Raw genomic sequence first — 15,919 nt, forward strand, 5'->3', positions numbered from 1 at the left:
TTGACAGTTTAATCAAAGTTTAGTGGAAATAATCAGCTTGGATATAAAAGAAAAAAGGTAGATCCACTTAAGATTGATTTCACTTGAAATGTCTAAACAAAGAACAATTTATAAAGCGCAAAACAAGAGCAGATGACTTCACCAGCCTTAAGGCACAGGAAAAGTTGTTAAAAAGTCTGGTCATTACAAATTAACATAGGAAAGTATTAAAAGTATTAAAATAATGTAAAAAAAAAATACAGAAGACTGAGTTACAAAAATGGTTGCAAAGATACACATGATGAACGTGCTTTACGTAAGGCATGTCAAAAACAGATATAATGTAATCATGTATCAAAATAGGGCTTTACTAGCAGTCTCTATCCACTAAGGCAAAAACAACTTTTAACACCTTATTAGCAGGGAATATGCTCATCTACAAATTCAGTTTGATTTTTTAAAATAACAAATTTTCAGGCTATTATTTTCCCCAGAATAGAAACAAAATGTTTCAAAAGGGAAGCTGGCGGGAACCTAATAGTACGGGTCACTATGTATTCCAGCTGGATTTTCGTGCCAAAATGGATTTTTATTGGCTTACATTTGATTTAATTAATGACCTACTGGGAAAGTTTGGTTGCATCACTTTAGGTTAGCTGCATTAATAAGGTGTTACTGAGCTCAGGTGTTCTACAAATGTAAGTACACAATTTGAATGTGACAACAAGTTAGTATGCTGTACATATCAACCTGTCCGGTGTATGTATGCTCGTTGGACCGGATATATGTACCGTACATATTTTGCATTGGTTTGTATAGTCAGGAGTCCACTATTCTACAAGTCTAAAATAAAAAACATGTTGCAGGTTTTTTTTATCAGCAAATAATATATACAAAAGTATATTTATAACAGCAACATTCAGTTTGAAGACTTGTTAAGGAAATGTTGAAACAAGTTTCAACAGTTATTTTTTTGTGTTTTCTTGTGCCCTCGTTTTTGCATTCTACTATTGTCAAATCAGACACCATGTGAGTTCTTGTGGTCCGTCTAGTGATCCACACATAAAAAAACTGCCAAAACTACCATGCACAATGAGGCAGTACATTGTCTTATAGAGCAGAAAAAGTTACGATTAAGTGAAGTGAAATGAATAAACCAGTATATTTTCTTTTGTATCAGTTGCATTTCAAAACAAATCAATTGTTATCCCCTGTATAGAAAATGTATTGTCCCCTCTATGTGGGAAATGAGCATTATTACTAATGTATACTCACTCAGTGATCGCATTGATTTTCTTTATTTTTGTTTATCCTGCGATGGTAATGGCTTCTGGTTCATCTTTTCATACATGAGTCTAGCTTTTGTCTCTTTCTGATGTCTGACTTTTATATGTTTTTAAATATAGGATGCAATAAAAGGTTCCTTTAATTTATAAGATTTGTATTTTTTGAACTCCATTCCATCTAGATCATCCTGTGCTTGCTGGGTCGCTTTTCCTTTTCCATAAAGCAATATTTTAATCAAATACACCGTATGAAGATATTATGTTATAGCAGGTGCATGGTTCTCCTTTGGAATCTCAACAAGCTTGTTTATTGGTTGTTCATTCATACATGTATACTAAATTTAAAGGCAGTGGACACTATTGGTAATTGTCAAAAGTCTGGCCTTCACAGTTGGTGTATCTCAACATATGCATAAAATAACTAACCTGTGAAAATTTGAGCTCAATCGGTCGTCGAACTTGCGAGATATTAATGAAAGAAAAAACACCCTTGTCACACGAAGTTGTGTGCGTTTAGATGGTTGATTTCGAGACCTCAAGTTCTAAATCTGAGGTCTTGAAATCAAATTTGTGGAAAACTGCTTCGTTCTCGAAAACTATGGCACTTCAGAGGGAGCCGTTTCTCACAATGTTTTATTCCATCAACCCTCTCCCCATTACTCGTCACCAAGAAAGGTTTTATGCTAACAATTATTTTGATTAACTACCAATAGTGTCCACTGCCTTTAACATTTAGTATTTTCTAACAGTTGTCCCCAATTTGTTAAGTCTTATGGCTTAAAGTGCATTTTATTTGTAACTTCTTTGCAGAATTTTAAAGAACAAAAACAGAGACAGTTCATATGAATCAAATGTGAGAATTTGGTGAGGTTTGCAGTAGCACCATGTCAAGTCTCTTTGAGTACTCCTGGTTCTAAAAAGTGGTTGACAACTCAATGCGCATCAGTACTCTCTGAGTATCTTCAGAAAATTTGATTTTGAAACTAATCTCTAAATGTGTAAACTCTTCTAGATTACAGCAGAAGAGATGGCAGAGAACAACGATGCACTTATCTTGTCTTTCAGAGCTCACAACTTGGACAAAAAAGTGAGTAAAATGAATTGTTTTTGCCATGGATTAGAGGGAGAGTTCGCTATAGTTGTGCACAAACACATAAATAGGACAGTTCTGATCAGTTGAATTGCCAGTAGGTTTAGGACTTTAATTTAATGATTTCAATTTAAAAGTTAACCCTTATTTAATAACTCACATTTGTTGACGTTACTTCAAACTCTTCAAAATGTTTTAAATGTTTGAATGGCATTGCTCTCTCTGGTATGTTTCATCTTGGACAAAGCCACCCTCGAGGATTCTGTTCATCTTTCAATAAAACTCGGCTTAACACTCGAGATTAACTTATGGCAAACACGCCTTCTTACACTCTGCTGCTGACATTTGAAACAGTCTCCCAATTAGTATCTGTGATTCATCTTGTATTGTTACAATTAAGACAAAACTTAAAAGTTATCTCTTTACTAAATAGTAGATTTACGATTTGTTCAAGCTTGTTTTAATTTATCCTTTTCTTTGTTACACGCTTTGATCGTGTTTGGAAAAGCGCAGTGTAAATATGCCCTGTAGTATTATTACTATTATTATTATTATTAGAATAAAACCATTTGGAACAGGACCAGAAGTGTACAGTCATGTCTTAGAAGGCAAACAGCTGGTAACGTGTTTGTATCCAGGTTGATGTCAGCATCTTTAGTTACCAATTACAGCCATTGCAGGAATAACTGCAATATTCTGATGATAATTTGTGTCTAAGTTGAGTACTATAGGCTCTGACAAAATGACAAAGTCCCATAACCTTTAATGCATGTTGCAGATTTGGTTTTATAGTGTCAAACTCATACATGTGTACATTGAAACAAAATGAACATCAAGGACACACTGTAGGAATGTGAGTCCTCTCTCTACATTAAGCATCTTGTACATCTGAAGAATTATTACTTTGAGATAAGTGTTGGATAGCATCAGTGTTTTAAGCTGTACTCTTACACATTTTCAGATGCTAACAAAAATTTGTTGTTATGAGTTTGAAACAAACAGTGTACTCTAACTTTAGAACGGGATTCAATTTAATGAAGTTATCATACTGACAAATGTAATGATGGAAACATGGTGTACTGGAACCTTTTTTTTTTAACTTTTTTTAATCACTTTCCAAGCTTAGCAAATTTAATAAAAAACATGCAGCATATTGGTCTCAGCCACAAACATGTTGAACATGTGTACCATGTATTGCCCTTGAAACTTATATTACTACAGTAAATGATAAACATTAAATATTTGTACTAGAGAGTATGGACTCACAGACGGCTGTCATCCATCAGTCTGTCGACCATAAATCACAGCAATCTGACCCTTTTAACTTTTGTCATTTAATATCAGTCAACTGGTTTGTCCCTGGTGCTCAATTACAGAGATTAATTCTGGAATCTTAATCATCACAACCCTTTCCCAAAAAGCCCCACAAATTCTGAGCTGCTCTTCGTTTCCAGTGTACATACGAATGCTTAGGTAGATATGTTAATGCAATCAATATCTCAAAAGAGGACTTGACTTTGGCCTTGTGTTGGTAAACATCAAACAGATTATACAAGAACAACTACATACACAATGGACAAATATACAAATGAACGTGCATACATTGCAAAGATGTAGAGATTACACAGGGTAAGAAACATACCACCATCCTCCAGCAGTAAGTCTAATAGTGTCTTAGAAGAACAAATGCATTCATCTGCAAAGACAAATTCTTGTAACAGTTGTCATCAAATAGCCTTTCTAAATTATATTACATACATTTAAAAAAGAACAAATTTTGGCAAAATTGTATGAGAAATATCAAGGGTATGAATTTGTCTTTTAATGGTTTCAGAATTTGCACCTTCAAAATCAAGAAATAAATCCCGTGCCCTGCACTAATGTTTTGGGAAGATTTGAATTTTAATTCATGAACATCTAGTTCATAACAACGAAAACATCACAATGCAGTCAAATTGAGTTAGAGTTTTTCATGCTGTGATAACAATATTGTTTGAGAATTCAAGCAGTTAAATTTAAAAAAAGATACACTTTAGGTCTGTTCTCTATTGTAATTTAACCCAGACTTTTCATGTTTTAAATGTAACTGTACATCAAGTGTGCATTTGGTAATTTTCTAACCTTTTCTCTTTAAGCCTTCAGAATTGATAAATGATTTACTTGCAAGATGTTAACGTCAGATTTCAGGAAAGCAATACACATCGTTGTAATATACACTGTGCTATGATGATGGCAAACACACAAGTAGGCAACTATAATCACACTCAAAATTATTGCACATTGGCATGTATAGGGACAGAAAAACAACATCATCAAAATGGTGAAACCTTCAAAGTGTTGTTGCAAATAAGGCCGTGTCTGAAACGACGACTTCGGCTACAGCTACGTCTAGATCAGCGCATCTACCAGTGTTGAAGAATAGGCAGACGCGGGTGATCTAGCCGTAGCTGTAGCCTAAGTCGCCGTTTCGGACACGGCCTAAGTGTCTTTGAATATTGACAAAACCAATGATGATGTTCTTGTGCAGTCACCCTCTTTTTTAAGTTAAAACATTTAACCTGCATCTATAGGTGCGTATACATTTAACTGGTAATTTTGTTTACTGATTTTTAACGATGATGCACATTTTTAGATGTGATTACTGATACCTATCTATTTTGAGTCAAATAAAACACTTGTATGCACTAGTCTAACAAATCTTGGGAAAGATGAAAACATCTTGTACCTCTCTGTCATATCATGTTCTTGGTCTTTATTAGTACAAACCTGTTCTAATTTTCGTCATAGATCATGTATTGGTATCAGGGGCAGAACAAATATGGAGGAAAAAAAAAATGAAATTCTTGGTTGTCTGACTCCTTGATGTTTGCGTATCTCACAGCATTATTAAAAAGCTCTTATTGAAAGGCATGAGAAAATGTGTTATTGGGGCACAGATGGTTGATAGATGCAAGTTTTAAAGTGTAGTGTGTGGTATGATCTGTGACCATGACACATACATGTATAGTATTGATGTTTTCTAAACATGATCACATCATTTTTCTGGCTGGTTATTTCCTTGCTAACCACGTACATACAAACTGGGGTTTTTGCTGATGTCAGAAAATGGTATTGTTTGTAAAGTGAAGTTAATCCCGACCAGTTTGAGAATAAATAATATATCATGTGTTTTATTCTTAACATGAAGGGCCTCTTTGGCTATGACTACTGAGATTATTGCTTTGGATCTGGTTTCTGTTGATAGACATGGGCCTTGCCGTCAGCTTCACCTTCATGGAAAGACTGTATTTCAATGGCACAGCATTTACATGGTTAACTCATCCCGGGCTATGGTTTGAAAACCTATCATTGTACAAAGTACAGTCAAGAACCTTGTATGCCATGGTATTGCAGTATGAATTACGGCAAGATTAACTGTGATCAGAGTGGTTTGAAAGGCAATCAGATTCGCATGGACAGAATAACCATAGTGTTAGATTCTGGGGTAGTCACAATTAAGTTTGCACTTTTGAGGTTGGGGTTATCAATCATTTGTTTTGAAACCAATACCAAGCTGATGTTATTTCCAAAGGCTGTTTTCATGTATTGTACCAAAAGGCAACCAATGAGAGGTCCTGTGTGTAATGGAAACCTACTGGCTCTAGAGCAGAGGATACCCCTGCTACACGACGTACATGTAGATTATTTGTTTGGCAAATTTTGGAAACAAATCACTCTTCCTATTTTTTTATTTTGTAATATTTGTTTATCACTATTTTTGGTTGAACATTTTTAAATCGACTAGAGTGGGACTTGAACCAACCTCCAGATTAATGTACCAGTGAGTACATGTAGGCATACACATTAATGTGCCAGTGAGTACATGTAGACATACACATTAATGTACCAGTGAGTACATGTAGGCATACGCATTAATGTGCCAGTGAGTACATGTAGGCATACACATTAATGTACCAGTGAGTACATGTAGGCATACACATTAATGTACCAGTGAGTACATGTAGGCATACACATTAATGTACCAGTGAGTACATGTAGGCATACACATTAATGTGCCAGTGAGTACATGTAGGCATACACATTAATGTACCAGTGAGTACATGTAGGCATACACATTAATGTGCCAGTGAGTACATGTAGGCATACACATTAATGTACCAGTGAGTACATAGGCATACACATTAATGTGCCAGTGAGTACATGTAGGCATACACATTAATGTACCAGTGAGTAGGCATACACATTAATGTACCAGTGAGTATATGTAGGCATACACATTAATGTACCAGTGAGTACATGTAGGAATACACATTAATGTGCCAGTGAGTACATGTAGGCATACACATTAATGTACCAGTGAGTACATGTAGGCATACACATTAATGTACCAGTGAGTACATGTAGGCATACACATTAATGTACCAGTGAGTACATGTAGGCATACACATTAATGTACCAGTGAGTACATGTAGGCATACACATTAATGTACCAGTGAGTACATGTAGGCATACGCAATAATGTGCCAGTGAGTACATGTAGGTATACACATTAATGTGCCAGTGAGTACATGTAGACATACACATTAATGTACCAGTGAGTACATGTAGGTATACACATTAATGTGCCAGTGAGTACATGTAGGCATACACATTAATGTGCCAGTGAGTACATGTAGACATACACATTAAAACCAGGGACCTATAACAAAAGAGGACAATTAGGGTCCATGGTTTGGGAAAGGTCCACGGATCGGGAAAAGTGTACAAAACCAATGGGAGATGTTGGCAAAAAGTAGAGAGTATAAACAAAGTAGGGACATAGGAGGTCCATGGTTGCAGGTGTAATCTGCATATTATGTGTATAGCCCTGACATGGTGTCCTTATATTGAAGGATCTCTTTTTGCAGTTGCCAGTCAGAAAGCATTCTGCCTTTAACTGCCATATCCAGGGATCACACCCAAGTTTGCATTGTTTACATTTAATAATTGGAATATCTTTAAAACATTTTAACAGAATGAAGTATGTACATGAAGTTATAATTTGAAATGATTTGTTTTAAATGCTATGCAGGATATGATGGGCAAATCAGATCCCTTTCTTGAGTTTTATAAAGCTGGTGTTGGAGCAGATGACTGGCATAAAGTTCACGTAACAGAGGTAAGGCAACGATTCATATAATTTATCAACCTATTCAAGATTTAAAGAGGTAGTAATTCCACTTGTACAGTTTAAAAGTAAAATGATTGATTGTATTTTATTGATGTGTTATTTTATTAAATATTGGCACTAGAGACAACCAGTTCAGATTGCTTTTTTTTATTTTACACATACTGTGAACACATCTAACTCTGTGCACTCTCTGCACATTCCTTGGGTCTGTGCACTTAGAAAAACATATTCTTCAAGTCCACATATATTGTACGTGAAGTGTTTCAAGTCCCTACACTGTGTCCACACTGAACAGCAATATGTACATAATTTAGCTAATTAGTTGTGCACAAGTCTCACATTACATGCATGGATAGAGTCTGATTAAAAGTCAGTCTGACAATACAGTTTCTAAAATGACAATTCACATTAAACTAAATTGTTTCTATGAGCTATGAAAAAGCCAGCTTCAACCAATGAGCTGGCAATTAGATAAACTATATCAAAATGGTATCTAATTGTCATAGAGAGATATGTTTATATATTAGAGTTAAATAAAAGTCTCAGCCGCCAGCTTTAAACGTACTAAATAGATCAATTAGCTTGTATTACATACACAAGCATGATACATATTGTAAACAGTTCACAGACGTTGGACATTAAATATTTCTAGAAGCGTATGGAAGCAGTACAGCATGGAATGAAAAGTGAACTCCCCACTGGCTGGATTCCTAACATTCTCAAATACCAGCCCACCCTTGGCCAAGAAATTCATGGAATCTTAAATGAATATTTGGCGTAAAAGCGTCCTCACAGGTCCTGTAAAATAAACTAAGATACAGCTGTATGTTTGTGTATCTAAACCATGTATACAGCTGGCATGGCTGGTGAATTAACCCTGTAGAGTTTGTAGTGCTATAGAATCTGTCACATTATGAGATTACTACTCCTGGTGTAACACTGGCTGAAACCTGTATTAAGCACATTATAAATCATTCCATGTTCAAATAATTAAATTCTAGTTCTTAACCCTTCTGGATTAATTACATTTCTATTTGGAAAACTATTGAAAATCAAACAAGTAAGAAAACAACAAATGTTTAGTTTCTTTATGATTATAATATTTAAAAATAAAATCGCCTAAAAGACAATATTCGGTTTAATCTTATTTGTAACAATTTGGCTAGGTTTTGAGGTACAAAACACCATGGAACATACGTGTGTATGACGATGAACATTTATTTGCTACTAAAACTCTTGTATAAATGTTGCCTTAAAATACTTGTTTTTTATTTGTTGATTTGATTTAGTAAAACTATGCTTAGTTAAAGACATTGGACACTATTGGTAATTGTCAAAGACTAGCTTTCACAGTTTGTGTATCTCAACATATCCATAAAATAACAAACCTGTGAAAATTTGAGCTCAATCAGTCGTCGAAGTTGCGAGATAATAATGAAAGAAAAAACACCCTTGTCACACAAAGTCGTGTGCGTCTCTCCCCATTACTTGTCACAAAGTATGCCAATAATTATTTTGAGTAATTACCAAGAGTGTCTACTGCCTTAAAAGGCAGTAGACACTCTTGGTAATTATTATCATTAAACCTTTCTTGATTGCGAGTAATGGGGAGAGGTTGAAAGTATTAAACATTGTGAGAAACAGCTCCCTCTGAAGTGACAAAGTTTTCAAGAAAGAATTTTATGTCTCGAAATCAAGCATCTGAAAGCGCACAAGGTGTGACCATGTTGCAGAAGGGTGTTTTTTCTTTCATTATTATCTCGCAACCTCGACGACCAATTGAGCTCAATTTTCACAGGTTTGTTATTTTATGCATATGTTGAGGTACACCAACTGCGAAGACAAGTCTTTGCCAATTACCAACAGTGTCCAGTGTCTTTAAACATCAAGATTTTAATTTATTTTTGTATATAGGTAATCAAGAACACACTAAACCCTACATGGAAACCGTTTAAGATCTCACTGCGTACTCTCTGCAGTGCTGACTATGACAAAAAGATCAAGGTGATGTGGCAGTTTTTATCATTTCTTTCTTACTATCTTTCTATGCTCTTATAACAAAATAATTATCCCAATTTGGTGTTAGATGGAGACCAAGTTTTTACTATAAGCAGAGGTTATAAATCTAATTCCATTTACTCTACTGTGTCAAACAATGATTGAACACATCACAATACCTCTTCTACTTTCCCACCATTTGAACATGTGTACTATATCTTCACAGTTCTTCCACTTCGATCTGGACATTCTGATGTTGAATTCAAGGAGCTCTTCTGTTTATGTATAAACAAATATCTGGGCTATGATTATTTACATTCTAGTTTTGTTAAATGAAACTCCCCCATCCCCCAATAAAAAGAATACTGTGGTGCTCCACAACACAGCAGTAATTTCTTTCAAAGATCCAAACTCAGCCAATCCTCACTGAGTCGGAAAAAAAGTCATTGACATTCATTCGCGTTTGGGTATGCACCAGAGCCATTTGAAGGGCTCCAGGGAAGTTCGGTCCAGGCAACGGATGGCGGTGACGTGAATGAGGTGTACACACACTGGCTGGAAGAGCGTGACCATATGCCTGGCATTGTGCGCACTCGCTTGTCAAATTTGTAATTACCTGGGCTTGGTCTGTCATCCATAGTGTGTGTCTCATGATTCTATGGGCATCAATGAGAGCGGTTGGGTCGACTGTCCTTATTGATTCCTTTCTGCAGATGCTCAATGCAGTTTCTACACTTTTATTAGACTATGGGTCTTATTAATTTTATAGAAAAACAAAAGTCAAAAGTATAATGAGAAATTATAATGTGTACTATGGTGTTGTACTCTTAGGCATTTGATATGTGATGTGCTTGTAGCTCTTAGACATGAACCTGTCCATCCATAAAACTTTCAACCAAGCAAACTTGATCATTATTAAAGGGACTGGATACACACTCAACACAATTACAATACAATACAATACAATACAATAAAACTTTATTGTCCCTGCAAGGGAAATTCCTTTGGCCTTGAAGTTGCTCACATAAAAAAAATAAAGTCACCAGTCAAAGGGTACAACGTTAAAAATGGGATAAACCTTACCACAAAAAAATAGTGGGCCTAATAAAATACAGAGTTAAAAAGTGGACCACAGACAGATAAAAGGGCATATATACAGAAAAAGAACACTAAACAACAACAGAAGTAAAGATGCAGTTACAACAAAGGGGTTTAGATCCCAAATGATACAACAACTCACCGTTCAAGCTGGCCATTTCTTTACACTGAAACATGTCCAAACCAAACTTACATAACACAAAGACCAAACAAGTTTAATTTGCATAACAAGAATAAAAGGTGATGGTCTTCTTCAGAATCTGTTGACAATGTAAGTGTGGTTATTGGCAATTTGACTGCCAAGTAATCTACTACTGGTTCTTGGCCATCAGTACTAAACAGACTCTTTAATGTTTTTATGTTTCCTCTGTGAAATCCACAATCAGCTTCTTGGATTTTGACTATAACTACACTTTAGAGCAAGATTAGATTCTTCACAAATTGAGTTTTTTACATTTAATCTTTAAAGAAATGGTAACCTTTTCAATTGTTTTTCCTGTATTTGAAATTTCTAAAAACAAATAAGAAGCAGTTGACACCCATGTACATATTGAAATGTACCGTTGCTAGATCTTGTAGTGTAAGTTCAGTAATGCCAGGTGTAGAAGGTGTATATGAATGTACTTTTTACCAAGATCTATGTCACTTGTAATATTGACTATCATTGACTTTCCCAGGCCCTGAATGTCACCATGCAGAAGGTCACATGGTCATTTAGTGAACCGATCTAAACATTCAGAATGTACAAACCTGCAACAGTAGAAGATGGTCATTTTTTAGAAGTACCAAAAGCTTGTCCCTGTAAGAAGCAGTGTTGAAGATATCAGTCTGCTCTACTCATTCATATCTTATGTCAGTACATGCTTAGCTATAATGAATGCTTACCTCGCTTTAGAAATTGTTTCAACTCAAAGGTCTCAATCTTCAATAAAAGTTAATTGACCTTAATTTATCCATGGGCAGGTGGCTCATAAAACGTGTCTAGAATTTATGACCTGTTTCTTTTGTTTGCTGGTCCCATTTGCTTTGATCTACAGATTTTGGTTTTTCTTTTTAACTGTTTTCATGTGACAATTTATTCTAATTTGTTATTAGAAATACCACATTGATATGCTTTCATACTTGCTGCATCGTGGATGATCACCACGTTGACATGCAGTATGTATTACTGTTGCATCTGTGGAGAGATTCACCACATTGACATACTTTCATACATGCTGTAATGTGGCTGATCACCACGTTGACATGCCTTCTGTAAAACTGGTTGCAACTGTGGATATAGATTCACCACATTGACATACTTTCATACTTGCTGTAATGTGGCTGATCACCACGTTGACATGCCTTCTGTATGACTGGTTGCAACTGTGGATATAGATTCACCACATTGACATGCCTTCATACTTGCTGTAATGTGGCTGATCACCACGTTGACATGCCTTCTGTATTACTGGTTGCAACTGTGGATAGATTCACCACATTGACATGCCTTCATACTTGCTGTAATGTGGGTGATCACCACGTTGACATGTAGTTAGTGAAGCATAGGGTGTCAATTGCAACATCTGCACGTTACATCTAATACTGTCAAGTTGTTTATAGGATAAGACATGAATTTACATTAAATGCATCGAAGTTTTCCTCTTTTAAAAAAAGATAACAGACGGCAATGGTTTGAAGACTTCCATTGGTTCCAGACAGTTCCCCTTTAAAGTCAGTAGTAGATTTATCATACACCATGAATTAATGCATAATTCTGCTATGTAACTTACTAATCTTTTATAATTATTTATTTTGTACTTGTGTTCAGCAAACATAACAGTTAATTACAACAGGTATACTGTTAGACCAAAATAAACTGGTAGATATAAATCCAAACCTTCACTCCATCAACTCCTTCATAGGTTCTTCTCCTATAGCGAGCATCTGTTTTCAACATACAATCTGTAATTATTACATGACCTTCATATCAATCAGACAAAAAACCTACTCTCATTCAATTTTTTGTTATCCCATTTTTTCCCACTCATCCGGAAGCTTAGTAATGCAAATGTCCTTACTACACCATATGTGTGAGCAGAGTGACTCGTTTTGAAAATGGAACTTTTAAAATTTAGGATGACTGTTAAGCATTACATACCACACGTAGACAAATTAAAAGGTTTTAAAGGTCATTCAAAAGTTTATTATGTTATTTATTTTGAGAGGGTTTGACAAACATTATCAGACATACTTAATCAGTGTAGTTTCAGGATTTGTCCTCAAATTCTCCTGGAGCCTTGAATTTTTGTGTGTGAAAGAGGTAAAGCAATAAGCACTATGGTGATTGCTTTACTTATTATTTTATTTAATATTAATAATCATAACAATCAAAACAAAACAAAAACAGAATAAAAGCAAATAAGCCATACTTGAATGTCAAGTTTCACTGAGTGCCAGGTGTCTAAATAAATCTGTTCATACCAGCTGGGAAGGTTATACAGTCAGAATTGAAAGTTTGTAAATTTCAATTAATAAAACCCTTGCATTATAGGAGAACTTGAAGTACATGTACCAGTGTAATTCAAGTGTTTGGCTTGGTAAAAGAGGTTGCATTTTTTATCATTAATTTTATTGTATCAGTTTCATAGGGGTATTTGAAGTGCTTAAATTTATGTTTTCCAATAAAACATTTGTATAACCTTAAGACTAACTAGAAAACCTGTTTCTCACAAGGTGTACACCTAACTAGTAAAAGAACTTTAAACAAAAAATTGTTTGACCCATACACCAATGTGTGTTAGCATTGTATACTCATTACTTTCCCGAGTCAGGTGAACATATATCACAGGCATGTTACTCGGGTGGGATTCGAACCAACGACCCTTGCTAGAGCAGTGTCTTACCAACTAGACTACCGAGGTTGCCCGGTAGCTAGAGGCAGTTCGAATCCTATGTTTTGGCAGCGGTACCGCAACGATATAAGAGATACTAAATTTGGCACTGGGGATAAAGAATACTAAAATAACTTAGTTACATAGCACAATGTACATACATGCTCATGTCCTCTTAAACATAAGAACAGCATTGTTTTAAATAATAACATTGTGTACATATTGAACTGTTGTTTGGCTGTACATTTATACATGTATGTAGTAAACATGGCTCTAGAAGTATTCATGTGTTATAACCATCAACACATCAACAAGATTAAGACGATTATCATTAAGTCATTACAGAATAGTTCTCACTACACATCCGTTATTCAACCATCATTTCCGTTTTAGAATCAAATGGGGGTAAATGACAACAACCTTTCTGTTCCAAACAACCCCTTGAAAGTGTTACGGGACGTTCTGTGATACACAGTGACCATTTTCTTCTCAAACAACCCCTTGAAAGTGTTACGGGACGTTCTGTGATACACAGTGACCATTTTCTTCTCAAACAACCCCTTGAAAGTGTTACGGGACGTTCTGTGATACACAGTGACCATTTTCTTCTCAAACAACCCCTTGAAAATGTTACGGGACGTTCTGTGATACACAGTGACCATTTTCTTCTCAAACAACCCCTTGAAAGTGTTACGGGACGTTCTGTGATACACAGTGACCATTTTCTTCTCAAACAACCCCTTGAAAGTGTTACGGGACGTTCTGTGATACACAGTGACCATTTTCTTCTCAAACAACCCCTTGAAAGTGTTACGGGACGTTCTGTGATACACAGTGACCATTTTCTTCTCAAACAACCCCTTGAAAGTGTTACGGGACGTTCTGTGATACACAGTGACCAGTTTCTTCTCAAACAACCCCTTGAAAGTGTTACGGGACGTTCTGTGATACACAGTGACCATTTTCTTCTCAAACAACCCCTTGAAAGTGTTACGGGACGTTCTGTGATACACAGTGACCATTTTCTTCTCAATACCTGTAATTGGACTCAGTCAACACAATCAAATTAAGTAGAGGCTTCTTAACTGCCTACTACTCAGGCTGATGATAGGCTGATGATGTATTTCGGATGACATGGGAATTACAGAATGGCTCATCTCATGTTTTGGCTTGTGTTTTCTTTAAAGAATAAGGCAAGGTGAAATGTCTTGTTTTGAGAAACCTTAAGTGCTGTGTGTTGTGTTTCCTGTCTGAGACTAACCCATTCAAGGTACATTTTCATAAGAAAACCTTAAACGTGATCACATCACAGACACCCTTAAATGATTTCACTAGCTTACAGTCTGTCAATGAGTTAACTTCAATTAATGATATTGCTGGCATGGTAAGCTATGAATGACAAGGTACTCTGATCTTCGATCTACAAACATATTCCTTCTAATATTCCTTAAAACCACTAACATTCTATGATGATTGTGCCTTTTCAAACTCTGCAACTCTAGACCATTAAATATCTGGGCTACAGAATCTCTCAAAAGCCTTTAACTTCAATAACTCTCTCAATTTTAAGCTTCAATAACTCTCTCAATTTTAAAAGCTTCAATGACTCTCTCAATTTTAAAAGCTTCAATAACTCTCTCAATTTTAAAAGATTCAATAACTCTCTCAATTTTAAAAGCTTATATAACTCTCTCAATTTTAAAAGCCTGCTCATTTTTCCGGTATCGCTGTTGACTGACTCTATATATTTTGTGTGTGTTTATCCGCTTGTTTTGTGTTATTTTGTTAGTGTGAAATGGTCTTATAAATACATCCTATTATGTACTTTGATAAAACGATGTATAATTTTGTCCTGTTAGGAACTTATTCTTATTTTTGAGGTTTTGTTTTTGTTTGGGGGGGGGGGGGCAAAGTTGCCTTGCACCTTCAGAAAAGTACAGAGTTTTTAGAGAGTATTAAGATGATAGTTGACCAAATATTAGGGTGATCATTGGCGTGTATTTTAAGTGTTTCATTAACAAACGCATTACGTTCACCAGCAAATGGTTTTCACACTTGACCGAGTACAAGTACATGACATTAATTACCAGTTCATTCAAGCATCCTCTCCTAGTAGGCTCAGCCTGTTGATATTCACTGCTACAAACCTAGACAAATAGTCACAACATCAGTCTAGGGATTCTAACAACAACTTGTTGTGTTTCATTATTTACTATCTTTCATCAATACAATGCTGTGTGGTTTATTTCGTACAGGTTGTCTGTAAAGACCACGACTTTGATGGCGGTCATGATCTGGTTGGGCATTTCTTCACATCAGTTCGGGAAATACGCTCTGCTTGCAAATGTCAGGTAGCACCATCTCGGTAGCCTTTATACTTAAAATAGCTCACAAGTTTTGACCTATGAACCTCTTTCTTCTTTGC

At 35.6% G+C, this 15,919-nt stretch overlaps 1 protein-coding gene across 3 annotated transcripts in view; it reads left to right on the forward strand.

The window, feature by feature from the left end:
* Positions 1 to 15,919, forward strand: part of LOC117289338 (copine-3-like) — a 58,426-nt gene that overhangs the window by 25,805 nt on the left and 16,702 nt on the right. For 2 of the 3 annotated variants that reach the window (XM_033770420.1, XM_033770418.1), the window contains exons 5-7: positions 2,278 to 2,352; positions 7,427 to 7,513; positions 9,440 to 9,529. In XM_033770420.1, coding sequence (XP_033626311.1) covers positions 2,278 to 2,352; positions 7,427 to 7,513; positions 9,440 to 9,529 — 252 coding nt within the window. Of the gene's footprint in view, positions 1 to 2,277; positions 2,353 to 7,426; positions 7,514 to 9,439; positions 9,530 to 15,749; positions 15,846 to 15,919 lie in introns of all 3 variants that reach the window. The other variant, XM_033770419.1, reaches the window with a different exon arrangement.

The sequence above is a fragment of the Asterias rubens genome, chromosome 4 (assembly GCF_902459465.1).
Source record: "Asterias rubens chromosome 4, eAstRub1.3, whole genome shotgun sequence".
Lineage (NCBI taxonomy): Eukaryota > Metazoa > Echinodermata > Asteroidea > Forcipulatida > Asteriidae > Asterias > Asterias rubens.